Source organism: Dicentrarchus labrax, unplaced genomic scaffold, assembly GCF_905237075.1.
Source record: "Dicentrarchus labrax unplaced genomic scaffold, dlabrax2021, whole genome shotgun sequence".
In the NCBI taxonomy this organism is placed as follows: Eukaryota; Metazoa; Chordata; class Actinopteri; family Moronidae; genus Dicentrarchus; species Dicentrarchus labrax.
Genome location: NW_026136714.1, coordinates 1,318,432 through 1,343,421, shown reverse-complemented (window position 1 = coordinate 1,343,421; position 24,990 = coordinate 1,318,432). Strand labels below are relative to the sequence as shown.

The 24,990-nt window shown below is 42.6% G+C and overlaps 1 protein-coding gene across 6 annotated transcripts in view; it reads left to right on the top strand.

Moving 5' to 3' along the window:
- The window catches only part of ep400 (E1A binding protein p400), a 29,635-nt gene extending 5,326 nt beyond the window's left edge, over window positions 1-24,309 (top strand). For 2 of the 6 annotated variants that reach the window (XM_051423322.1, XM_051423318.1), the window contains 46 exons: window positions 26-166; window positions 276-354; window positions 469-506; window positions 594-651; window positions 772-861; window positions 1,595-1,708; window positions 1,796-1,989; window positions 2,071-2,248; window positions 2,346-2,482; window positions 2,575-2,744; window positions 2,861-3,035; window positions 3,132-3,268; window positions 3,512-3,698; window positions 4,087-4,256; window positions 4,373-4,560; window positions 6,019-6,303; window positions 8,106-8,279; window positions 9,111-9,263; window positions 9,511-9,581; window positions 9,699-9,988; window positions 10,147-10,349; window positions 10,642-10,811; window positions 12,265-12,461; window positions 12,569-12,680; window positions 12,790-13,086; window positions 13,187-13,261; window positions 14,036-14,170; window positions 14,263-14,307; window positions 14,420-14,573; window positions 14,914-15,149; window positions 15,240-15,413; window positions 15,498-15,545; window positions 15,648-15,784; window positions 16,820-16,876; window positions 16,974-17,052; window positions 17,410-17,586; window positions 17,694-17,739; window positions 17,822-17,928; window positions 18,445-18,643; window positions 18,794-18,918; window positions 19,055-19,288; window positions 20,279-20,447; window positions 20,600-20,712; window positions 21,437-21,583; window positions 21,673-21,741; window positions 23,245-24,309. In XM_051423322.1, the coding sequence (XP_051279282.1) occupies window positions 26-166; window positions 276-354; window positions 469-506; window positions 594-651; window positions 772-861; window positions 1,595-1,708; window positions 1,796-1,989; window positions 2,071-2,248; window positions 2,346-2,482; window positions 2,575-2,744; window positions 2,861-3,035; window positions 3,132-3,268; window positions 3,512-3,698; window positions 4,087-4,256; window positions 4,373-4,560; window positions 6,019-6,303; window positions 8,106-8,279; window positions 9,111-9,263; window positions 9,511-9,581; window positions 9,699-9,988; window positions 10,147-10,349; window positions 10,642-10,811; window positions 12,265-12,461; window positions 12,569-12,680; window positions 12,790-13,086; window positions 13,187-13,261; window positions 14,036-14,170; window positions 14,263-14,307; window positions 14,420-14,573; window positions 14,914-15,149; window positions 15,240-15,413; window positions 15,498-15,545; window positions 15,648-15,784; window positions 16,820-16,876; window positions 16,974-17,052; window positions 17,410-17,586; window positions 17,694-17,739; window positions 17,822-17,928; window positions 18,445-18,643; window positions 18,794-18,918; window positions 19,055-19,288; window positions 20,279-20,447; window positions 20,600-20,712; window positions 21,437-21,583; window positions 21,673-21,741; window positions 23,245-23,559 (6,849 nt within the window). In that variant the 3' untranslated portion in view covers window positions 23,560-24,309. The remainder of the gene's footprint in view (window positions 1-25; window positions 167-275; window positions 355-468; window positions 507-593; window positions 652-771; window positions 862-1,594; window positions 1,709-1,795; window positions 1,990-2,070; window positions 2,249-2,345; window positions 2,483-2,574; window positions 2,745-2,860; window positions 3,036-3,131; window positions 3,269-3,511; window positions 3,699-4,086; window positions 4,257-4,372; window positions 4,561-6,018; window positions 6,304-8,105; window positions 8,280-9,110; window positions 9,264-9,510; window positions 9,582-9,698; window positions 9,989-10,146; window positions 10,350-10,641; window positions 10,812-12,264; window positions 12,462-12,568; window positions 12,681-12,789; window positions 13,087-13,186; window positions 13,262-14,035; window positions 14,171-14,262; window positions 14,308-14,419; window positions 14,574-14,913; window positions 15,150-15,239; window positions 15,414-15,497; window positions 15,546-15,647; window positions 15,785-16,819; window positions 16,877-16,973; window positions 17,053-17,409; window positions 17,587-17,693; window positions 17,740-17,821; window positions 17,929-18,444; window positions 18,644-18,793; window positions 18,919-19,054; window positions 19,289-20,278; window positions 20,448-20,599; window positions 20,713-21,436; window positions 21,584-21,672; window positions 21,742-23,244) is intronic. The other 4 variants (XM_051423320.1, XM_051423319.1, XM_051423321.1 and 1 more) reach the window with 4 other exon arrangements.
- Window positions 24,310-24,990: the final 681 nt, after the last annotated feature.

Sequence of the window (24,990 nt, the reverse complement as noted above, 5' to 3'; positions counted from 1 at the left end):
GAACTATCTCGTGTCTCTGCTACAGCTTGTTCGCACGTGTGCCCGTTACCACCAAGAGCAGAAGAAAAGTGAAGAGAGGTCGAAGAAAGAAAGGGAAATTCATCTTCGTCACATTGCCAGCACAATTGCACGAGAGGTGGAATTCTTCTGGGCAAACATCGAGCAGGTATTTATTTATGTATATATTTTTTGTTAATTATGAAACCATGTCATGATTTATAAGTAATAACAGTGGTTATTAGATAGCCATCTGAATGAGATATTCTGTCTGTCAGGTTGTGGAAATTAAACTCCAGTTTGAAATTTATGAGAAGAGGCTCAAAGCGCTCAGCTTACAAAAAGCTTCAGCCAAAGGTACGTCCCACTGAGCTACTACCAGATATAACATGTTTTACTATCTGTGTCACCTGTAACTGCTTTTTTAATAACCAGATTTTTTGTATTGAACTTAAATGACTTGTGTTACAGTACCTGGTCAGTCAACAGGAGTGAAACCTGATAAAGAGGTAGGTGCTACACTCGAATGAAAGACAATGCAAATGCACCTATTGCATCTTATCTATATTTTTCAATATAAATATATATTTTTCTAGGAGGTTGCGGCTTCAACTAAAAAAAGAAAATCAAGTTCATCCTTGGTTGACGAAGATGGTATGTGTCAAACTATTGATCGGTTGATCGAGCAAAAATAGATAACATTGACGTTCAGAGAGTCTGTACAGTTGCCTTATCTCTGTAGCTGTTCATTATTTGATTGTCTTTTTCTTATAGTTGGAGATGAAGAGAGCACCATAGAGGAACAGGAGGTCATGGAGGGGGAAGCAGACCACAAAGCAGAGTTGGTTGACCTTGCCAAAGATGGTACTTGATTTATTTATTAATTGATTTGATAAGATCCCATCTGATATGATTTAGTTATTCCATAAGTGTCTATACTTTAGATTATCAAGTTAACACAATAGTAATTCTTACACATTCTCCCATTGGGCTAACTTTTAGCCAATTAAATAATAGCAAAATTAAGATATTCCCCATTTTTTCTGGGGGTCTCCGGACCGGAGGATGAAAACCACTGGCCTAGAGTAATCATGCACTGAAAATCGCTTTACATAATATGCACATATATAATTATGTAATCACATAATGTTACGCAAGATTGTTAACAAAGCAGCTGTATCTTGCCGTTGCTCATAAATGTGAATTATTGAGTTAAACAAACATTTTGTGTTTATATAATGAAAATATTCCTTTTTCTAAAAAAAACAACAAATTATTGCACCATTTTTCATTTTTTACTGCCAAGTTAAATATACCCTATATTATAATAATAATAATAATATTAATCATAACTTTATTTATATACCACCTTTTTAAAAGTTTACAAAGTGCTTTGACAGACAAAATGATAGTCGTGATACACAAAATGTATATAAAATAGAATAAAGTAAAAAGATGGCATCACATAAAGTCAAGTCTATAAAAATAAGTTCTAAGATGTGATTTAAAAGAACTCACTGATTCTGCAAATGTTCTTGTTTCAGAACCTCTTTGTGTCTGTATTGTTTCCTCAAATGCTTTTGTATTTGGCTTTTAGCTGAGATGCCTCTGGATGCTTTGATGAAGCAGTATGCTGGCGCCTACGTTGACAGCTTCGACTGGCCTCAGCCTAGTCCTCACAGTGATGAGGATGACATGGATGAGACCGAAGGTGCCTTTTTGTAATTGATGAATGAAATACCCATTTTAACCTAATGGTTGTGAATGATGCGACTCCAAAATATGCTTTATTTTCCAGAAGTGGAGTGTCCCGCTGCAGGAAGTCCACCTGAGGCAGTGCTGATCGACTCCCTGCTTAGTGTGGACCAGTTCCGTGGTGCTGACAAAGCCTCTTCCTCTGACTCTGATGGGAAGCCGGCAAGAGACATCGCTGAAGTGGCTGCTGCCACAGAGGTCATCCTGCCCAAGGGCAGCTTCAGGACCACTTCCTCAGTAAGACACACTCACATACACACACAAAAAAAAAGATGCTTTTTAAAAAGTAATTTTCTAACTAATCTTTTCTTTTACTAGATCCGCAGCCCAGCTCCTTTTCTGCTACATGGGTCGCTGCGAGAATACCAGCAAATTGGTGTGGACTGGATGGTAAACCTTCACAAGAAACACCTCAATGGCATCCTAGCAGATGAGACGGGCCTTGGCAAGACCGTACAGACAGTGGCTTACATGGCCCACTTAGCTGGCCAAGAGGGTATGCTGCTGTTTAAAGATATACATGTTTTCTTTTTAAAAATAGTAAATATCTGTATTTTTTTTTAATTGAATGTCTTGTGTGTTTTTGTCCACAGGCATCTGGGGACCCCACCTTATTGTAGTGAGGACGTGCAAGTTGCTAAATTGGGAGGTGGAGTTCAAACGCTGGTGTCCTGGCCTTAAGATCCTCCTGTACCTTGGCAACAGAAGGGAGCGCCGATCTAAGAGAATGGTACGTCTCGCTGTATTTGAACAATACATGTTGACGACTTTACCTGTGGCTGTAAATGTGATAACATATATGATCTGATCTTTGTATTACAGTGGTGGGGGGAAGCCAACAGCTTCCATGTTTGTGTGACCTCCTACAAGCTGCTGATGAAAGACCAGAGCCACTTTCTGAGGAGAAGGTGGAGGCACCTGGTCCTGGACGAGGTGCAGCTCATCAAAAACATGACTGAGAAACACTGGGAAACCATCTTTGCCCTCAGAAGGTGAGCTGCTTATTATATTAAGTCCAGTTTCTCAAGAAAGAAGATTTTCAGACTTGTTAATTCAGTTGTAATCTGTAATGTGGATCACGGTTAACATGCTTTTTTTCTGTGTTCAGCGAGCAGAGGATTCTCCTCATCAACACTCCCCTACAGAATACTCTAAAGGAGCTGTGGACTATGATCCACTTCCTTTTGCCAGGAATCACCAGGTCCTACTCCGACTTCCCTGTAAAGGCAGGCACGGACCAGAACCAGGACTACTGCCACAAACTGGTCATCCGTCTGCACAGGGTGAGTGTAATGCCTGCTAATCCTCTGCCTGTTGAACTGCATTAAAAATCAGAAGCATGATTGATTCGGCCTCACCTGCACTTCTCTTAACTGTAGATGATCCAGCCCTTCATCCTGAGACGCTCCAAAAGGGACGTGGAGAAACAGCTGCCCAAAAAATACGAGCACATCTTGAAGTGCCGTCTCTCCAGCAGACAGAAGAGCCTTTACGAGGATATCCTCACTCAACCAAGGTGAGAGATTTGCACCACATAGAGAATTATATTGTGATATTAATGTACGGCTTTCCCTTAGCCATAGCTTATACACATTAGTTTTACTGGGAAATACCTTTTTATTATTCATTCTATTTTGAGAAAAGATGAAAGATTTGGTATAATTTGTCAAAACATACAGCTTTTATAATAGTGGTTCCTTCTGTTTTGTTTGTGAACTGTCTTTCATAACATATCCTCTGTCTGTGTGTGCTCCACTAGAGCCCAGGAGGCGCTGAAGACTGGTCATTTTGTCAGCGTGCTTCAGGTCCTGATGCAGTTGCAGCGAGTGTGTAACCACCCTGAACTGGTGGCGCCCAGACAGAACAGCAGCTCCTACTTCTGCTCCTCTCTTCCATACAACGTCCCGTCACTGGTGCTGGGAGCTCTGCAGAACGACTCGAGCAAGGTAGACACTGTTTAACTGTCTGAACAAAAACATTACGTGTTCACAGTCTAATTAAAAAAAGAATAAAAAAACATTTGAGTCGACATTATAAAATATCATACAAATGCCACTCCGTACAAGTAGATACCTTTTGTTTATTAGTATCAATGGACAAACAAAATAAAAAGTATAAAGACAGAAAGTTGATCCATTAATCGATAATTAATAATCATTGGTTTCTTCCTAGTTGAATAAACTGTCCAACAATTTAATACTCTATATTATCTATTTGTTTGCATGTCTGCTTCTTCTTTGAGACCCTGTCTGTCTTTTTGTTTTGAATATTATATAATATCGTCAATCAACCTGCATTGATCCGCTTTTGTCTTTTATCTCACTATCTTCCTAGATCGCAAACATGTCCATATTTGATCTGATCAATAACGAGAACAGACTGACTCGCTATCAGACAGAAGAGGCAGTGCCCAAACTAAAGGTCACACAGCAGCTCATAGAGGAGATCTACACTGCTCCAGATCCACCGCCGCGACCCAAACCATGCCCGATAAAACCCATGAGGTCAGCCATAAATATCCAATGAACATGATTAATGTTGAAATTCCTCTAAATGTAAGCCTAATATTTATATTCTGACATTAAAACAAGATGATTATTGATGTTTTTTTCCTGATTAGATTGTTCCAGTCAGTCCAGTATGGGACAAAGCCAGAAGGTCGCCTAGCTACCATCACAGGCACAGCAGGCCAGCGTCCTCTGACGAGCTCTCCCGCTACCAGCACCACTCCTTCCACCACCAGCCAGTCAGCCCAGAACCGGGGAAAGACCCCTATCACCACTGCAACTACCACGCCCACTTCGCACGGTAAGACCATTTCAGGGGTCATTACACAAGACAGGAAATGTTGTTTTCACAGTGGCTAATGGATTCCAGACGTCAAACTTTAAAAGACAAACTCAACCACTCAGAGCCATTTTATTGGTGCTTTTATTTAATGTGTTTATTCTGGTTTTATCCTTGTGGTGTGTGCATTATTATTCAGTGTAATGCTGTTTTTAAATGAACCTTCAACTGTGTCTGTGCTTAAAAAACACTGTGCCCATACGGTCATTTATAAAGTGTTTGCAGAGCATTTTAAAACAGTGTATTTACATATTTATGCACAGTGCTTCGCATTTTAAATGTCAGGTCCTCTTCCTACAGCTTTATGGAGAAGTTTGGGACACCTTCATGTGCTGGTTTCACTGGTCACAGAGGTTTAATTTGTTTACATTCATGCTTCCATGCAGCAGTGGTGGGCTGGCTGATGTTGTTTTCCCTTAATGGCAGCACAGGCATAAGAGTAAATAAATGTAAGGCTTTTATTGCCAGGCAGTTTCCCCATGCCTTTTTAGTGAGTACTTGCCCTGATCTCTTGTTACTGCTTAAAAGACTCATCGGGAGCTAGTGATAGAATAGGGCTGCACAATTAATCAAAATATTTATCGCAATATCCAAGTTTTTAAAATAAAATGTGTGTCAAAACAGCATTTTAATGAAGTACTTTAGTCTCCTGGCCAACAAATCTTGTTCTCCTCATTTAAGAAAACATATTTGTTTGGTACAGACTCCAGAATATGTCACATTATCGTAATTTTAAGATTTTTTTCAGTGAAAATTTACATTTGTGAGGCAAAAATGCTCTTTTCCACACTGTCAAAATAATCCAATTTTATGTTTTTACCATATCCTGCAAGACCTGGGATGGAAGTAGCTAAGTAGTGAGCCACCTCACTTTCTTTTCATTTTATTCTTCTACCGATCAGGCCACTGTAGTATGAGTGTAGCACAAGCAAGCTTTTCAATTATACTGGACAACAGGAGTTTGGTTGGGTGGCGTTAGGGGATGTTGGCTAAACTATGTATTACGCAGTTTGCCGCAAGTTTGAAAGCATTTAAAAGCAGTTTCAATAGGCGGTACTCTTCAAAGATAGTCTAATGAATTTGTATAGAGGCAAGTAAAAATTGACTGTGGGCAAGTAGACTTCTGACCTACTTTCCTTACAGGGTAAGTAAAACAAACATGAACGTTAAACTCAGGGATATATTCAAAGAAACAACAGACATAGTAAAATTGTCAGCTGTAGGCAAACAACTCGTACTGCAGCACAACAAAATTACAGTTAAAACAACTTGTCAGGTAATATATGTTTCATGCTTACTGTGCTGGCCCACCACTGCTGAGTGAATATACGGAGGAAACTGTACTGATGATTTGACTAAATATTGGGTTATTACCCCCTAACATGTAGTCCCATACCCCCATTGCCTTGTACTTCACAGCGGTCGGAACAGCTACTCAGAGAGCCCAGACTACCCCTCCTGTGAGCAGCAGCAGCAACACTGCCGCCTCCACTGTAGCCTCCTCTGGGAACAGTGGCATTGGGCAGCATGTGTTGGGGGCTGCCTCGGTGGCCCTTGGCACAGTTGTGGGATCCATAGCTCCCATCAGCCAGCCTGGATTAGCGCAGGTTCCCAGGCCGGCTCTCGCCCCCAGCCATGCCATCCAGCCCAGCCTACTGTCCCAGAGGCTGGTTCTTACATCCCAGGCCCAGGCACGGTTGCCTAGTAAGTGGCCTCCCCTCCCCTCCCTCCCTCTCAGCATTTCCCCTCCAACTCTGGCACACCAGAATGGACTGCTCTACGCTGAGGCCCTTCACTCGAGGCACTGCTGATATGTGTTCAGTCTTTACTCCATCCAAGAAAAAAAAAAAGGCTTTTTAACATGGACTCTAATGTGCAATGGTAGCGGCACTGGTGGTGCAGACATTTTTTTGGTAAATTATGAGATGCCATGTATCAATATTCATACATCTCGTGGTTTAAAAATTAGATCTGTAGCCATATCAGCAGCATCTCCACAGCCTCAGCATTCTCCCAGTTTCTTTCTCGAAAAACCTGCATGTACACTGTGAACAACCCACTTACGTTACACTGGCCGCACACCACTACACTATTTAACTCAATTATTATGTCCTCCCCACTTCTTTTTAATCGTTTTTTTCTCCCAGTTTACTAATATTCTTTTGTCTCTTGCATCAGCCCAGCTGCAGGAAGAAATCCCAAAGCTTTGGTTCTTTTCTTTTTTTTGTTTGTTTGTTTTCTTTGCTGATGTTATGATTTCACTCTGATGTTGAGCATCACTGCAAAGCATGTGGAAACGGTCCCACAACCCTTTCTGCCTCAAATGTGAACAGAGAAACCTTTTCAGTAACAACACACAGTATTTGAAAATATATAAAATGAAGAACATATTATTGAAAATGATCTTGAAATGAGCTTCTGTTAAACTAAGATTGCTGAAATCCTCTAAATGTTCTTAAAGTAAACACATTTTAAATATTATTTTTAGCCCAGCAGATGTTTGATAATTTGTGTGCATAAATCAGCTCTACGTAAGCTTGACTTAACGATTCATGTACAATATCTTGTGCCCACTAATTAGCAATATGTGTCTTGTAAATTCTGTAAATTGAGTTTATAACAATCTATTAAGGGATGTCAGATATAACTGTGTTGTTTAACAACCAAAATCTGTATTCCCAAATTATATATGAACCATTTAGCCTGAAAACTTACTGGGTGTTTCCATCACTTTTACTAATTTGTGCACACAAATTGTCAAATCATTTTTCTCTAAAAGCTGCTGAGCTTTGTAGATTATTAATATTTGTGCATAGCTTTTTTCTGCACGCCACAGTTAATATCTTCAGTAAACATTCTTAAATCTACGATCCAACATTTTATAATTTACTAAAAAAAAAGAAAACCTTTTTGAAGGCTTAATCATTATATAATTATTGTTTCCTAAAATTGGCATGTTACTGAGACTTAAACTGCCAGTCTGAGGTTTTTGAACACCCCACATAGCAGGCGTCAGTTTTATGCTGCATTCACGTGGATTTAGGCAGACGGTAGACGACAGACATTATAAATATCATCATGCATCACATGCAGAGAGCAGGACGGTAAGAGGATTAATACATTTTATTTATAGAGCGCTTTTCTAGGAACTCAGACACTTTACATAAGTTAAAAAGGAAAAGACGCTCTGTCTCACCTGAGGATTCCCCCCTGTAGCTGTTTTTTTCTTTTTCCTTCAGGGTTTGTAAAAGTAGGAGCTGCTATGGTTCTGTTGTGGAGGGCGGCTGTGCTCGTTCCTCTGATTAATCCACCCTGGTTCTGCATGTTTTTGTCTCTTTTTCACCCTTTTAACTAACTGACGCAGAGTATATTGTTTTGTAACTGTTCAAAAGTCACAGCAGACTTTTTTTTTAGTGCTGACTTATAAATGAGGTGTCTGTTCTTTCTTTCTTTCTTTCTTTCTTTCTTTCTTTCTTTCTTTCTTTCTTTCTTTCTTTCCGTTGAAGGTGGAGATGTGGTGAAGATCGCCCAGCTGGCCAACATAGCGGGCAGTCAGAATCGTATCTCCCAGCCTGAGACTCCCGTCACGCTGCAGTTTCAGGGTAACAAGTTCACTTTATCCCCCAGCCAGCTCCGCCAGCTCACCACCGGACAGCCCTTGCAGCTCCAAGGTACACTCGGTGAAGTATATCTAATTTTCACACTAATTGAAAATAATGATCTTAATTCTTTTGTGTGTTTCATGTAATTCACCTGCTTTTATACCTTTTTATATCAAACTCTGGATGCTTATCCTACTTGTCTGCAAGTGCTCAAGGCATTGGATCCAGGCGGGCTCGTCGCCTCAGACTCATACCATGCAATTGCTACTTCCTTGGTTTAATTTTGGCGGGGGACATCTGTTGCCTGACACCCTCCTCTGTCTCCATGTTTTCTGCCTTTCTGATATAAACTGTGCTACACAGACTATGAACATCAACCCACTGTCTCCTTCTTATCCGACTTCCAAACGTGAACACACGTCTTGTCCTGCACCGTAGCGTCTTGGAAGAGCCACAAAACAAACATTCACCAGTGAAAAGTTGATTCGATTTTCTGCTAGAAAGCTAATTAGCTGCTCAGTTGGCGCACATTAAACACGTCGGCACAGCATGTTAACAGACCTGCGAATGTCACTTGGGTCTAGTTAGATGCTGGTGTCGTCCTTACTTTTCAATATCACTAACAATATGCTGTCTGCCCGTGAAATATTGGCTACAGTGCAAGTTTGTCCACTTATAACAGACACAGCTGTCAGTCAAACTCAGACAGGGTATCTTTCCAGCCGGCTTCTTCTTTTTAATGATACAAACTATTAATAATACAAAAAGTAATGACTAAATGTGATTTCACTTGGACTTTAAGCTTAATTCTGATTGCATGATAGTTATTTTTCTAATCTAACAGCCAAGTGTAGGTCGTTTTGTGTCAGTCGGTTCTAATGTTAGCTGCTTATATACGTGTCATTTTAGGCAACATCCTGCAGATTGTGTCGGCTCCAGGGCAGCAGATCATCAGACCCCAGGGATCCATGGTAATGCAAACAATGCCACAAGCTGTTCCCGCGTCCAACGCCTCAGCTACACCTGGAACACCTCATCCCGCCTTGTCAGCGGCCCAACAAGGTGACTCATCCACAGTGCAGACGGCGCATTACTATCTCTAATTAACTGTCCTCATAAATTATTTAGTAACGCCCTCCAGTACCAATATTATATTATAATGCTGCCAGTTAATACATTGTTGTGCTACCTTTTCTTTATAATCACTCCTGTTTTCCTGTACAATATGTTTATGTGAACTACTGTTTAATACTTTGATAGAAATGGACAGAATGTATTCTTCTATTGACATTATATATTTCTTTTTAAGCACTGGGTGTGACCACAAATGCCACATCATCCCCCTCCAAGCTCGCCACTGCAGCTAATGCTGGTTCTCAGGTCAGTACATACACTCATAATTAATAATATGATAATAATTAATCATCTTTTGCATTTTCCAGCATGTAGACTCAGTACTAAATATTTTTGTGTACAATCTTTCACTGTAATGTTCAGGAGTCTTCAGAAGAAAAGAGCCAGCAGCTGAAGGAGCGTTTGAGCCGCCTGCTTCAAGCCAACGAGCGCCGCTGTAGCCGCAGAGTGCTGTATGGCTCAGACCTGCTGCAGGCGTGCACTTTGAGTTCAGAGCCCGGTCACTCAGCCCTGACTGCCGGAGGCTGGAGGTGGGTGGGCAGAGAGAGCTGCCTCAGGGCCCAGAGAACGTGCGTTGCTACCGCCTCTACACTGCAGTCCACTCTGCTGTCTGTGGAGGACCGCCTGGAGGCTGCCAACAGCCTTATCAAGAGGTACTTCACCTCAGTATCAAAGCTGCCTTTATTCTATACTGCACTTTTTGTCAGAAACCATCATAACATACCTTCAAAATCTCTACTTCAAGACGTTTTATCACAATACAATTCCATATGTTTTATATCATCTTCTTATCTCTTCGTTCCTCTTTTAGGCTGGTATGTGTGGTGCCTCCAGCTGTAGCTCCACCTCCTCACCTGTATGCAGCCAATCCCCCGGTTCCCTACAGCCTTGAGCGGAAGTCTCTTCACCGTCGGCTGCAGGAGGCCTCCGGCCCCCACAGTGCTGACATCCACCACTTGGCGTCCAGGCGTCTCTTCCGTTTTCCTGACCTGCAGCTAATGCAGATGGACTCCGGTTAGCCCAGCAACTGTTTTGTTTACATGCAGCAGAAAACAGGGAAATGAATTAATGCACAATATTTAAATATAATTTAAAAGAATTCTGCACTTTAGACAGTTTAAAGGAAAAATATGAAAGAAAAAACAACAAAAAGTGCAATTAATAGGCATTTTATATGTATATTATATGCTCTATTTGTCTCATTGTCCTGGAAACAACTACAACTAAAATAAACCTTGAAACACCACAAACTGAAATGTCTGACCGTGCCAAGAATGCTAACTTTTAATCTTTTCTTCTTCCAAAGGTAAACTAGAAGCTCTTGCCATTCTGCTGCAGAAGCTCAGGTCAGACAGCCGTCGGGTCCTTATCTTCACTCAGATGGTGAAGATGCTCGACATCCTGGAGGCCTTCCTGGATCACAGGCAGCTCACGTATGTGCGGGTGGATGAGAGCTTCACTCCTGATGAACGACAGGTAGAGTCAACACCTTTTTTTTTTTTTTTTTGATCTTAATGAGGCATAACAAGCTTCTTAACTGAAATTAATTCAGTGTTGCCAATGTCAAAAAATTAGCTGTTATGACACTGGAAATGATCCGTGTAATTAGAGCGATAAGAATTGTCCCAGAGAGCGATTGAGATGGGTAAGACAGTTGACCAGTAGAGGGCAAGCATGTGCCGTGAAGGGAAAGATTGTATGTAGGCTCTCTGTCTTTCCTTTTCATGATTCAAGACGGTTCTTAACACTGTTTATCCTTTGTCTTGCATATGTCAGTGTAAGTGTTTATACCAATTGTCATATGACAGCAAAGTCACAAGAGACCCAAGAATGGCTCACATGTTACATAGATCAGTAACAACCCTGCTGTATAAAGGGTCCTGAAGTTTGCTCCACCTGTCTCCAGTCAGCATTTAAACCATGAAAAAGCATACATTACCACTGTTATCTAACATGGACTGGTACATTTACCTAATTGTAGTTCGTACCATATGACATCAAACGTTTGTGTGCCTCCCTGTGTCTTTTCTGTCTCAACAAGGGGACAAACTGTGTTGCTCTTTTCCCTCCCTTCTGGATTATGTTCCCTCAGGGGCCTTTAGAGATGTTGACATGACAGGGTTCCCACGCCTCCTGGAATATCTGGAAAACCTGGAAATGTATAAGCTAGTTTTCCAACCATGGAAACACCTGGAAAGTCATTAAAATTACCAAATATCCTGGAAAATAACTATGTTGAAATGGAAGATTTTAATTGTATTTTTGCCCCTCACTCAAAATAAATTTGTCGTTGTCGAATTTTCTTTCAAATAAAATTAATTCTATTTGATTTGAACTTTGTTCTGCTGTGGTGAGCCATCAGCCAAGCACGCAATGAAAGCAAGTTACCGAGTGTCTAATAAACACTGACCACCTTTATGAGCAAGTGCTGTCCTGTATTGTCAGAGAAGGGAGAAAATGTCCTGGAAAAGACTAGAAAAATGATTTCTTAAAGAGTAGGCAACCCTGCAGTCTTTTATATTTGCTGCTGCACACTTTTTCCAAGTGTAAAATGCTTCTAGTCTGCCTGAACTGTCAAATTTGAAATCTTAAATGCTCCTGTCCTGATTTAATCTAACCTATGGACTATTATGTAATCCCTCCTGATTCTGGGTCAGTTAACTAGACCTGGTGTTGCTGTAAGAACATAAACATGCAGACACGACTCTCACATCAAAACGGATAATGACCCTGTGGGCACCATCAAAAAGGCTGCGTATGTTAGGGTAATTCTCCAAGGCACTCAGATCTGGAGTTTGTCCTCACATCCTACTGGGATTAATAAACGATAACTTAAATAAGGGAAATTTGAAAAGAAATACTGTCAGCAGCTTCTTTCTTAGCCCTTTGTCCCAGTTCGTTAACGTGCTTTGATGTTGTGTCCCTGCAGGAAAATATGAAGAAGTTTAACAGGAACAGGAAGGTCTTCTGCAGCATCCTAACCAACCGCTGCTGCTCGGCAGTTGGGACGGTATTTGACGCAGACACCATCATCTTCTACGACACAGACCTCAATCCCAGCATGGACGCCCGCACCCAGGAGTGGTGTGACAAAATAGGACGTTCCAAGGATATACACATATACAGGTGATTATCAACAGACCGCTGATCAACTCTAGATGTAACTTTAACCTCCTAAACATTGATATTGAAGGGCTTTGGTGCTATTGTTGGTAACTTTGTGTGTTGCCCAGGTTGGAGAGTGGGAACTCCATTGAAGAGAAGCTGCTAAAGAACGGCACCAAGGACCTGATCAGAGAGGTAGCGGCCCAGGGTACGGACTACACCTTGGCTTTCCTCACACAGGTAAGATGAACTCTGGTCTTGTCCTGGAGAAACTCTACACACCTTTATTCTTTTTAGTTGCTTAAAAAATACTTTAATTCAAACAGTAACTGATGTTGTGTGTCTCTAGCGGACAATCCAGGATCTGTTTGAGGTGGAGGCGGGCTCTGGGGAGAAGGTGGAGGAGTTTGTGGTTCTCCACCAGGAGCCTTCGGCCTCTGAAGCCATCTCTCCCAGAGTGGCTCGACCCTACATCCAGGCTCTCCACAGCATAAACCTGGATGTTGGGGAGGAAGAGCAGCAGCAGCAACAGCAGCAGGAGGAGGAGTTAGCAGGCAAGGAGTCAACAGAGGATGACCAGGAGTCAGAGAGCCAAGCTAAAGAAGAGCCTGCTCACAAAGAGGAGCTGAATGCGGTCATGGAACAGGTAGCTGTACTTATTTTATATACTTTTTGGAAACAAAATAAAATTTAAACGCTGTTTTTTTGGTCTCACCAAGCTTATATTTCTATCATCTCTCACACAGCTCACACCAATCGAAAGGTATGCCCTGCATTACCTGGAGTACCTCCACATCAGTGACGATGAAACTGCTCTCAAGGTAACCAAAGATTGTTTTTATTTTAGGTTTATATTCACAGTAGAGCTGCAGTCAAGTATAAAATTAAGTGTTAACCTTTTCAGTGTTTTGAGTCAAAAAAGGCAGAATTCTCCGATTTTAGCCTCTCAAATGTGAATATGTTCTGGTTTCTTTAGTCTGTAACAGTAAACTGAATATCTGGGGGTATCTTTTCGTTTGGGAGACAGTGATCACCATTTTCTGTCATTTTATGGACTAAATGATTAATCAATTAGTTGAGAAATTTCAATCAGTCCCAGGGCTCCAGAGTGCGACCAAAAGTCAGTCAGAATATGGCCGGAAATAGTGCATTCGTGAGCGCGTCAACAACGTTTCGTATCAAACTTTTATTTGGAAATGTTTTATTTTGCTTAGTGTTTTAGTTTGAAATGTACAATTTCAGCTCAGTGAAGCACTTTAAACACTTTATTTTTCTTTTTATATATAATTGTGCTTCAAAAAAAAAAAAGACAAGCATTTCTTTACACCTTATTCTTGTTTAAAAATCATTCACATTATATGAAAGTTATGGAAAGCGATAAAAAGGTGACCTTATGGCGTTAAAGGCAAAGCAACGAAACATTTGGGTGCACCTAAAAAAAAAAAAGTTAGGCGCACCAGTGCAACCAATGCAAAAAGTTAGTCTGGAGCCCTGAGTCCATTAATTGATTCATAATTTCTGTCACTATGTTGGTATTTCAGTGTACTATTTGTCCTTTAATGATTTTACACTTATTCTGTGTTTATTGCCCTCAGGAGCGGTTGGAGTGCTCCAAGAGAGGCTGGGAGCAGCAGCAGCTGCAGAAGCTGAAGGAGGAGGAGGACGAGCGGCAGATAACGGAGGGAGACGAGGATCTCTTCACCTACACCAGAGAGGATGCCTACAACATGGTGGGTGGCCACTGTGATCTCTGCTAATCAAACAACAAGTGGTGTGTGGATTGTGTTGCACTGTCGTTGACATTTTCTCTGCCTTTCAACAGGAGTATGTGTTTGATGCAGAGGACGGCCACACAGAAATCATGCCGGTAAGACATCAAATGTGACAAATTCTGTATTTTGAGTGGACAGAAACAGTTGATTTGACCTTATCCGTAAATTTGGATCCCTGTTTTTCTGACTTGTGGTTTTCCGACATAGCTCTGGACTCCACCCACACCGCCACAGGATGACAACGACATTTACATCGACTCTGTGATGATGCTGATGTACGACACCACGCCCATGCCGGAGTCCAAGCTGCCACCTGTGTACATCCGCAAGGAGCACAAGAGACTCAAGATGGACCCGTCAGGTAAGAGGAGATTTGTCATTAAGGCCTTTTAGTACAACAGTATGTGTCAGTACAGTGCAGGCTGTTATTATATATATATTATATTTAGTTACATATACATTCACTGCATTTATTATTTTATTTTTGCTCTAAAAAGCTAACTACAAAAGGAAACCAATACCAATTTTTCCACTATGGGTGTAAAAATAGGTCTAAAATAGCATTCATAATGTACTTAAAAACCTGTAGAAACCCTGATTTTAAGGTAAAGAGTTTAGTATAGAAGCATAGTAGATCTGTGCCGAAGTGTCTTTGCAGGTTTGTTTGGTTTCTCCGTCCTCACTCGAGTGTGTTTGTCCAGCAGCAGCCAGAAAGAAGAAGAAAGGCCACGGAGAGACGGTCATTCCTCCGCGTTCCCTTTTCGAAAAGGCCAGTATGCTGAAAGTTCGCCGCGAGGGCAAGGACCAGAAAAAGAACTTCTCCCTCAAGCAGCAGGCACCCTTCGCCAAGCCGCTACCCTCGCTGGTTAAACCCGCAATGGAGGCCGGCCAGGACAACCCAGAGTGGCTCATCAGTGAGGACTGGGCTCTGCTGCAGGTACTGCCTCAACTAACCGCTTCCACGTTGATCTTTCTCTCCACGTAAATCTAGAATTGCTCACGTATGTATTCTGTGTGTCTCTCACAGGCTGTAAAGCAACTGCTGGAGTTGCCTCTGAACCTGACAATCGTGTCTCCTGCACACACTCCGAACTGGGATCTGGTGAGCGATGTGGTGAACTCCTGCAGCCGCATCTACCGCTCGCCCAAACAGTGTCGCAACCGCTACGAGAATGTCATCATTCCCAGAGAAGAGGGCAAGGTAATGGACGCTCTCCTGTGCTGTAAAACTGGCTTACTCTCCTTGTACTTGTTTGTCTAAACCATGTCTCTAACTTTTTTTCAGTTGGTGTATGAGGCAAACCCCAAGAAGAAAACCAAGAGCATATACAAGGTACCTCATCCGGGTCTTTGTGTTTGATAAATGTTTCTTTGCTCTTGAATTCCTGGCCTCACGTTTGTTCTGTGTGTCTTTGTATCGTGTGTCCACGCTCAGTCTAAGAACAGTCGTCCTCTGAGGACCTGTCAGATCTACACACAGGACGACAATGCCACGCACATTCAGCTCTACAACAGCCGCTTTGAACTCATGAAGATCATTGCCAGCAAGAGGAGTCCACCAATCAAACCACTGTAAGTACTAATGATTGTGTGTCTTATCAGAGGAACACCAAAGACAGGACATTTATAAAAGTGGGGGGGGGGGATAAACTCCGAGCTCATAAAGTCAGTGGAAAGGCTGTTGATTAATAAACAAATCAATAATTTGACAGGCAACATTAACTCTGGTGTGTGTGTGTGCAATGGATAAGCCACTATATTAAAACAATAGAGTAAAAAAAAAAAAAGTCAGAAAATGCAATCATAACCGCCTTATGGTATTCCTCTTGTACTCAAAAAGTACGTGTACTTGCAAGGATTTTATATCTCTATTCTGCATCCATGTATTGAATTCTGTTGTTTTTATATAAATATGGACCTGTGTCTGCAATTTTAGTTAAATTAAATTGAAATTGAATAGGAAAAAGCTGCGGTTACAGGAAGTTCCCACAGAGACCTGGAATAAGATCTGCTCACATGTTCAGATGGAAACCTATTTATCGCTTCTTCAGAACAACAATAACTTGTAAATTTGATGCATCTACTACCTCTGTATCACAGACCCCCGACTCATTCGATCTGGGTACAAAAACTACAAGAATTGTATTGTTGTTTCTTATCTTCTTACTCTTGTTTTAATGTGCGATCCTGAATGTTAACATTTTCCAACCTGCCAATTGCAGATCATGTGTGTCTGTGTGTGTCTGTGTTGTCCAGCTTTCATTCTTTGGAGGCTGAACATTAAATTAGCAAAATAAAATACAGGAGAAATTGGCCAAAAAACACAAACAGCAATCAATCGTCCAACCTTAATGCACATCCTAAAAGTATAAACAGTCTCCCATAACAACAGCCGAGTTATTGAGTATGATGTGATCTTTGTTTGATTTTGAAAAATATGCATGAATCATTGTTATTGCAATGCAGTAACATGGGCCAAAGCTTGATTGATGGAAACCAGGAAACCATCAACATTTTGTTATTTTCTGTGTTAACAAACGAGTGAAATCTACCTCAGATGGGATTATGTCCTTCTAAATGTATTAATTTAATTTATACTACTTACAGGCTCGGCATGAATCCATTCCAGAAGAATCCAAAACATGCTTCAGTCTTGGCAGAAAGGTGTGTTTAATGTTGCTTTTGTTGTACCATTAACATCTAAACATTAAGTTCAGATATGAAGAAGAAAGCGTATAACATCTGTTTTTGTTCTCTGCAGTGGGATCAGCTACGATAAGCCCCTACCTCCCATTCAGGTGGCCTCTCAACGTGCTGAAAGGATTGCCAAGGAGAAAAAGGTGATGTGTTACTCTAACGATGTGCCGTTGGGGTGCTAGGAAAAAAGATAGCATTTTGTTTGACTACAGCTAATCAGAGAAAGCTGCTGTTGTAGTGTTACGTCAAGGTTCAAATAGTTGCCTATCCCTTTCAGGCTGCAACTGACAGGTACCGTGTACAAGAAAAAGAAACAGTACGAGTACAAAAGTTAAAAAAGCAAGACTAAAAGATTAAAAACGAGGTTGACACATATCGACTGTAGCAGCAGGAGCACCTCCCGCTTTCTGTTTCAGATCCAAGTCGTGCTTGTTTTTCGTCCTCGCCGACATGTCTTTGCATTTGTGTTTGATTTTGTGTGTGTGTGTGTGTGTTCGCAGGCCCTCGCAGAGCAGCAGAAGGCCCAGCAGTTGGCCCAGCAGCAGCAGACTGGAGCTCCCCAGGCCCAGGCCGCACCGGGCCAGGCGCAGGCTCCCGCTGCTGGCCAGGCTCAGGCTCAGGTCCCTCAGGCTGCCGCAGTGGCCGGAGCCACTGCTGTGCCTAATGCAGCTGTTCTGGTGAGAACAACAATCCTACACCAAATATTCCTCTACCTAAACAAAGCTGCTGTGCCCAGTAAAAGCTCTTACACACACATTTTAATGGGTTTTGGTTTTTTTTCCAGGCCGGAGCCATAAAAAATGCCACGGTGGGCACAACCATCCAGGCTGGTACGTGGACACACATATGGTTCACATTACAGAGCTGTTGGTGCTTCAGTAGTTAATTCATTTCTCTCTTGTTTTCTTCCAGCCACTGTAGGCGGGAATGTGATTGTGAACACAGTAGCTGGAGTTCCTGCGAGTCCCTTCCAGGCCAACAAACGCCTGGCATCTACAGTCATACCAGGCACCCTGTCTGTGAGTCATGTTCATTTATCACCGCTGCTCTGGCTTAACTCAGCCACCTAGTAGCTTACAGGAATTAATGACGCAAATATCCTTCTGCGCTGGCATGAAGCAGAGTGCACACCCACTACACCTCCAACATGGTGCCTGAGGGCCCACAAGCATGTTCCGTAATCTCAATCTTAAATATTTTTTCCTGTTAACACTTGGAAGGAAGAGTACAAATGGTTTCCATTGTGTCAAAACGTTTAAATACATCACAGCTGAAACAATGCTTCCCTGTTCTGCCCTTCTGCATTCAGCATTCATTCAGTGTCTCAAATGGTGGCCTGAGCTCTTGCCGACTTTCTCTGAGTTGCTGTTTTAGATTGTATTGCTTTACTTGTTCATTCACGAGTAGATTTCCTCAGAATATCCTTCAATTTTTCACACCTGCAATCCCAAATCAAACTGGCCCACAGAGTTGCCCTCGCTCTCAAACATTGACACTCATTGGCTCATTGTTGTTGTTTTTCGTTGTCGGTCCAGCCTGCAGGTGCAGCTGGAGCCCAGGTGGTCCACGCACAACAGAGGGCCTTGACGCCTGCCGCCCCCACCGAAGTGGTCGCCATAGCCACAGGTCAGGGTGTTCGGACCGTTACCCCGGTGACCGCGTCTGCAGTAGTTTCTACCACTCTGAGCCCAGTGCAGTCACAGACTCGCCCACTGGTCACTCAGGTCACATCAGGTAACTCCACACTTTCTCTGATGAGACTAGAGACGTCACGACACCAGAAGTGTGGCAGTTAATGTCGATACCTGTGTCGAGTTTTTCAGAGAGACATCCCTCAGGTCACGTTTTGTACAGATCTTGACTTATCTGCTGTCTTCCATCCAGCCACAGGAGTGCAGTTGCAATCAGGAAAGGCTATCCCAGCACACCTGCAGATGCTCCGACAGCAACAGCTGCAGCAGCACCAGCAGGCCGCTTCCCCACTGATGAAAGCTGTAGGCAAACCCCAGGTACACCACCAGCTCCTTCACACAATGTCTCTGTTGGATAAATCGAACTTATTAGCAGCTGTAACGGAGATGATCTTTGTTGTCTCTGTATAGTTTAACTTATCTTCTACTGACAATTGTTAATTGTTTGTTAAAGATGCACAAGCATAAGTTGCAGCAGCAGCAGCAGCAGGTCGCCGCAGCCGCAGCGGCAGCTGCAGCAGCAGCAGCAGCAGCCCAGGGCCAGCAGGCTGCAGGGGCACAGCAGGCCACCCAGGTGCAGCCCACGCAGGCCGCCCAAGCCAACCCTCAACTACCAGCCGTGGTGGCGCCCAGACCTGGAGCCGTGCTGAGCGGCACCACCGTGACCAACCTGCAGATGGCCAGACTGGTAAAGGATCCTTTGATGACACATTACAGTGTTTCCTCTAGGATTTTTTTGAGCAGTGGGGGCATGCCCGTCCGAACAGCCCGCCCCGTCCCGTCACGCCAGCAAACTTATTACGTATGAAACAGAAGTGACACTTCGCTGCGACACAAACAAATATATTTACCGTTTTACTGTTTCCAGATGTTTGATATCAGGACGTTGAGCTGAGAACTGACAAGTTGAACGTTGTCCAATTAAAACGGACCCACCGCAGTGACGTTTTCGGTGGAGCTGTTAGTTTAATAGTCGACTTGGAAGAAAGCGAACGTTTTGACAAAAAGCTACATCAACACAACAGTATGTGGAGTTAAACTGGACAGCCCCAATAACCTCTGAATAGTTCTACTTGTTGTTAAATTGCAATGTGAGCGGCAGCCAACGGGGGTGCATTATGTCGGCAGGATCATTTAAAAGGCAACTGTGACTACATTGTGCGTCTGCCCCATTTCTGATACCGTGGCGGCAGAAATTTAACGGCGGCGCTCCAAAATCAACATAGAGGAAACACTGCATCAACACTTGGAAGTGGATGTAATTGAGAAGTCTTTATAGGTTTTCACCAAATCACTCGAAAAAGAAAAAAAAGAGATTTGAATGAATTTGGAGCAGATTATTTCCTGTGAATTTTTATCAGGGATGAGTTTTTACAGATATTTTTTAAATTCTCTGTATTTTTTATCATTTTTATCAATCATACAAACTTAACAGGCTTTTTTGACAAATTTAGTGTTTTCTTGACATTGTTATTAGTTCTCTGACTCGTTTAACTGCATACTTTTCTCTCTGAACATAGCTTGTGTTTAGGTCTTGAAAGTAACAATTTAATTTTGTTTTATTTACAAAAAGTTTCCTTACAGCCCTTAAAATTACAACCCCCAGCAGAAACATTGTCCTCTGTACATCTGTCTTCTGGTACACCGACACTAACACTGGTTGTGTTTCCTTCCACAGTCTCGAGTGCCCGCTCAGAGTCCGATTCAGACGCAGGCAGGATCGACGGCCCAGGTGACCCTCACCAAGCCTCCTGTTGTAATGCCGGTGGTCTCATCCGCTGGCGTCACTACGCTGCCAGTCACCGTGGCGGGCATTAGTGTGGCCATCAGTCAGGCCCAGAAAACAGGTGTGTTAAGTCTTTGACTGTGCACATTTTTCATCTGAGCTTATGAAAATTATGGATATGTTTCTGTTATTCTGATTGTGTCGGATGTCTTTTTTGTGACACACTCTTGTCCTAAAGCCTTCCTGAATGTTGTTCTGTCTCCTCTTTGTCAGGTGGGCCTGTGCTGACGCAGTCCTTCCCCCAGATGCAGCTGATTCAGATGAAGCAGCAGGCGGCAGTTCAGGCTGCGCAGCAGAAAGTGGGACAGACCACTGTACAGCAGAAGGTAAACACACGCTTTCTGTTGCTTCAGTGTATTAGTTTAGTAAAAATATTATTAAGATGACACTTTTTTTAAAGTTGTATATAAGAAATACCACTAGATGTTGCACTAGAGCATCTCAGAGCGTTACTGCCTACCAGACTCCATATACAAAACCAGTCATTCTACCTTTGTTATAATCATAAAAGACATTTCAAACTGGACAGAAACAATATAAAACTCACCAAAAACAGTCTTTGTTAGTCTTTCCAACAAACACAAACACTGGTTTCGTGAAAATAAACCCGTAACAAGTGAATCCTTGGGGATAAATGCTTCCAAGTAGATCCACTAACAGTGCTTCTGCCTTTTTTATAACCAGAAACCAAAAACAGTTGTTTTACCATCATCATAACATTGGAACTTCATTCAAAGAATGACAGAAACAGAATAAAACTCATTAAAAGCATCTCTGTTAGTGTTTCCAACAATCACCAACTCTGGTTTGGTGGAAATAAATCCTTAATTCACCGACGTAGATGATAAAAACAGCAGTTTCAGTCGGAGCAGACCGGCTATGGAAACAAACCACAGAGAGGCTGCGATACAACACAGGCAGAGGGAGAGAGACACACCATGTGACTCTGTGTCTTTATATGGAGAATAGCTGTTTTCTGCTGTATTAATGTTTTCAATCTCATATATATTTATAAAACAGCTTTAACTGTAGTTATGTTACTTCCCTTAGATCGGCACCCAGCAGGTGACGGTGCAGGCGGCCCAGCCGGCCCAGCAGCAGCAGAAGGTGACCTACGCTGCCAACCCCCAGCTTCAATCAGGAATCAAGGCCCAGTACATCCATACATCCATGTCTCCAAAAAACAGTGCAACCATGGTACGTCCTCAGTGGCAGTCGACCTTCACTAAAAACAGATCTTTGCTGATGAATATTTGTGTGTTTATGAGATTTACTTCTCCTGTCAGGTGACTAAGCTAGTGCCGCAGCAAACCACCGGGGCCAACATCCAACAGATCGTGTCTTCTCCTCAGCAGGTTGGTGTCTCGGGCTCCTCAACTTCTAGGATCTTCTATCGACGACTGGTTTTTATGAATTCACTTTCTATCAGATGTTCTTAAAATCCTCTCTACAGTCGGTTTCCTACCGTGTGTTTAGAGATATTTCTAGCGGCGCAGCACCTACGCTGCCACCACCCAGCTCCAACCAGGAATCAAGACCCAGTACATCCATACATCCATCTCCCCGGCTCCGCCCGCCGAGCCCCCCCATTAATCAGCATGAGTGAATATTAAATCCTTAATTACCAGTTTGTTTCTGCTCTCCGTATAAACCGAAGTTCTGTTCGGCGCTCCGTCAGGGCCGCTCCCGTTACGGATATGATTTGAATTGTGATATTAAAGATAAGATAATAAAGTTTAATGGAACGTGACTCATCGTGTCTCAGGAGGTTAACTGCAACCTGAAGTGATTATTTACCCTTTTTTTTGTCCAACAATATGCACGTAAAGGCATGAAGTTATAGCAGAGTGCTGCTTTCTGGACAGAACGAGCTCCCGTTTATAATCCCACAGACTCTATCCAGCCTGTTGGAGAGGATTGAGCAGGTACTCGGTACAGATAATGTATCAAACTACTAAAACTCCTCTTCGTCTCACCCACTTCTGCACGATTAGGGACAAATTATCACAGACGGTAGTGTTTTTTATTATAATGCGGGGGTTATTTATCAAGGTTATTACAATACAAACTCATTGTCTCTTAATAAACAAATGCACCAAATCATTGACTAAATTTAAAGTAAACTTTTCCTGTAAACTTGTAAATTAAAAGTTTTGTAAGTAAGTACACAATATTGTTTCAGTTACTTCTTTTTATAAAGTCTAGTTTATTACAGTGAATTACAACAACCTCTGCCGATCTGTCTCACATTCTCGACGAAGCACATTTGACAAAAGAAACGATTGCACGACTCTTGCATAACGTCTGAGTGGCTCATCACTTCGTGGTTAACTGTGTCCCTGCAGACGTCTCACATCTTCAGGCGCAGCTTTTATACTTCAGATTAAACGTTACTGAGGGCTTTTAGCCGTGGAACTGCCTGCCTGAGGGAAAACGGGCTTAGAATTATCATTTTAATTGATCATTTGAACTATACGGCTGCCTTTATGTCACATGTTTTATGCTTTTATCAGCCCCTCCAGTAATTTTCTGGATTTATTGGAGATTGTTGCAGCCTAAAATGATTCAACTGCAATGTTAGTATGCATAACATGCAAAAATAGTCTGCATGGTCTGAATCTTCAACATTAGAAACCATAAAGTGAGTTTGGAGACGTATGGCTCGTTGTTTTTGCCCAGGAAACTACAGCAAAGTTGCAGTTTTTGGACAAAATTTAAGGCTCATGCAGAATTTTGGGGACTGGTTGGATTTGCTGTAGTTGTTGCGTTCGCAGCTTCGTGGTGGGACCGTTTCAGATTCCTGAGTTTGTTAACTCTTTGTAAAACCAGATAAATATGTATTTGCGTGGTCTCTTCAGATGCAGGCCCAGACCGTGACTCTGACCCAGGCCACCACGTCTGCTCCCGCTCAGGTGCAGATGATCCCCGTGGGGACGGCGACCGCCCAGGTGGTCCAGCAGAAGATCATCCAGCAGCAGGTGGTGACCGCGGCCACGTCGCCCCAGATCCAGACGCCTCCTCCCCACAGCCCCGCCCAGCAGCCCGCCGCACCCTCCGCCGCCGAGTCCCCGGGGCAACAGTCCACTCAGCCCCAGCAGCCCACCAAGGGTCAAGCTCGCCAGGGCGGCATCAGGGCCAAAACGCCCGCCAAGCCCAGCGGGGGGAGCAGCTAGGAAGACGCGCACTAATGAAACTGACTCATGATTTTTCCGCAGTACAGTTCAGTGCTGAAGCGTTCTTATGGATCCCAGAGACTCTTCCCATCGATCTGATGTAACACACAACCCTTCCAGTGCTCAGCTGATCGTGGCCCAGAATCCTGGCGGGATCCATAATTTAGCTTTACTGAGTCGACGTCGTTACTTCAACTCTTTATTTGTTGTTTTTGAAATGTGGAATGTTTCTTGAAATTACCACACCAACTTTAAAAAAATATAAAATAATAAAAAATGATCCCCTTCAACTACTGCCCAACACATCAAACGACAGTCATGCCTTCAAAGTGATGATTATAATGTTACTCAACAGAATACGTGAGGCTGAGGCTTGTGGGTAATCCTGCATTGGGAAATGTGCTGTCCATTAGAATAAGTGTATTCATAAATAGTCCCTTTTATGTCTAATTCCCTTTGTTGTCTATAGATACTGAATGGAGAATAATGCACGTTCCTTTAGTCATTTGTTTTTTATTGCCGCAGATACACTGTAAACATGTACTTTAGTATTTTGTGTTTTCTCATAAATTGTCTTTTTTTATTGATGTCAAGAAAAAAAAACTGTAAATATCAATGAAAAACATTTGTACTTGTAAAGTAGTCGTGTTTTCATTGGGTTTTTTCAGCCTAATTGTAATAAAGTGTTTTGTTTTTATACACAAATTCATCTTTTTTCCCTTTTTTTTGTCATTAAATCCGTTGTAAGTACTTTGGGAAATCTTGTGAGTTCTTATAAACGCGTTCGCTGGTTCGTCTCCACGATCCTGTTTTTGTTTTTGTTTTTGCAGCCTTGTCACCGAGTCCTGGAGGAATCTGGACCTGGACACACAAACATCTGACAGTTGCATTTTAAGCATCTTGCCTTTAGGCGGTCTTGAGGAAGGACTGGAACGCCTCCCTCAGCAGTGTCTGCTCTGCCGGGCCAACTGCTGACTCTGGCGAATGTGTATCGGCTGAGCGAGTCGATCTTAAGGAGCGGAGGATTAACCCCCGTAGCCGCCCCCACAACACATTAGGAACATTTGTCTTTCGGGTCCTCGCCCTTTACAAACACACCCTTTAACAGGAAAATTAGAACATCTCTCAAAATGCACTAAATTTACACAGCTTGCTAAACTAAGTGGATCCACAAGGGGGCACTGTTGCACCAGTTTCACACCCTCGCACTCTCTGAAGAAGTCTGGATTTTCCAGCTCATTGAAATTTCCCATCTGCTCCTCGGTTCATACTCTCTCCTCTCTGCTGGCACTCGGTGGCCGGTCCACATTCACCACTAAACGGGTGAGACAAGGGAGGTGAGGTGGAAGAGAGGGCCGAGAGATGAGCAGATGGGCAGAGCTGGTTCCTCTTGGCCCGAATATCACTGCATCCCTTCGCTCAACCTCTTTT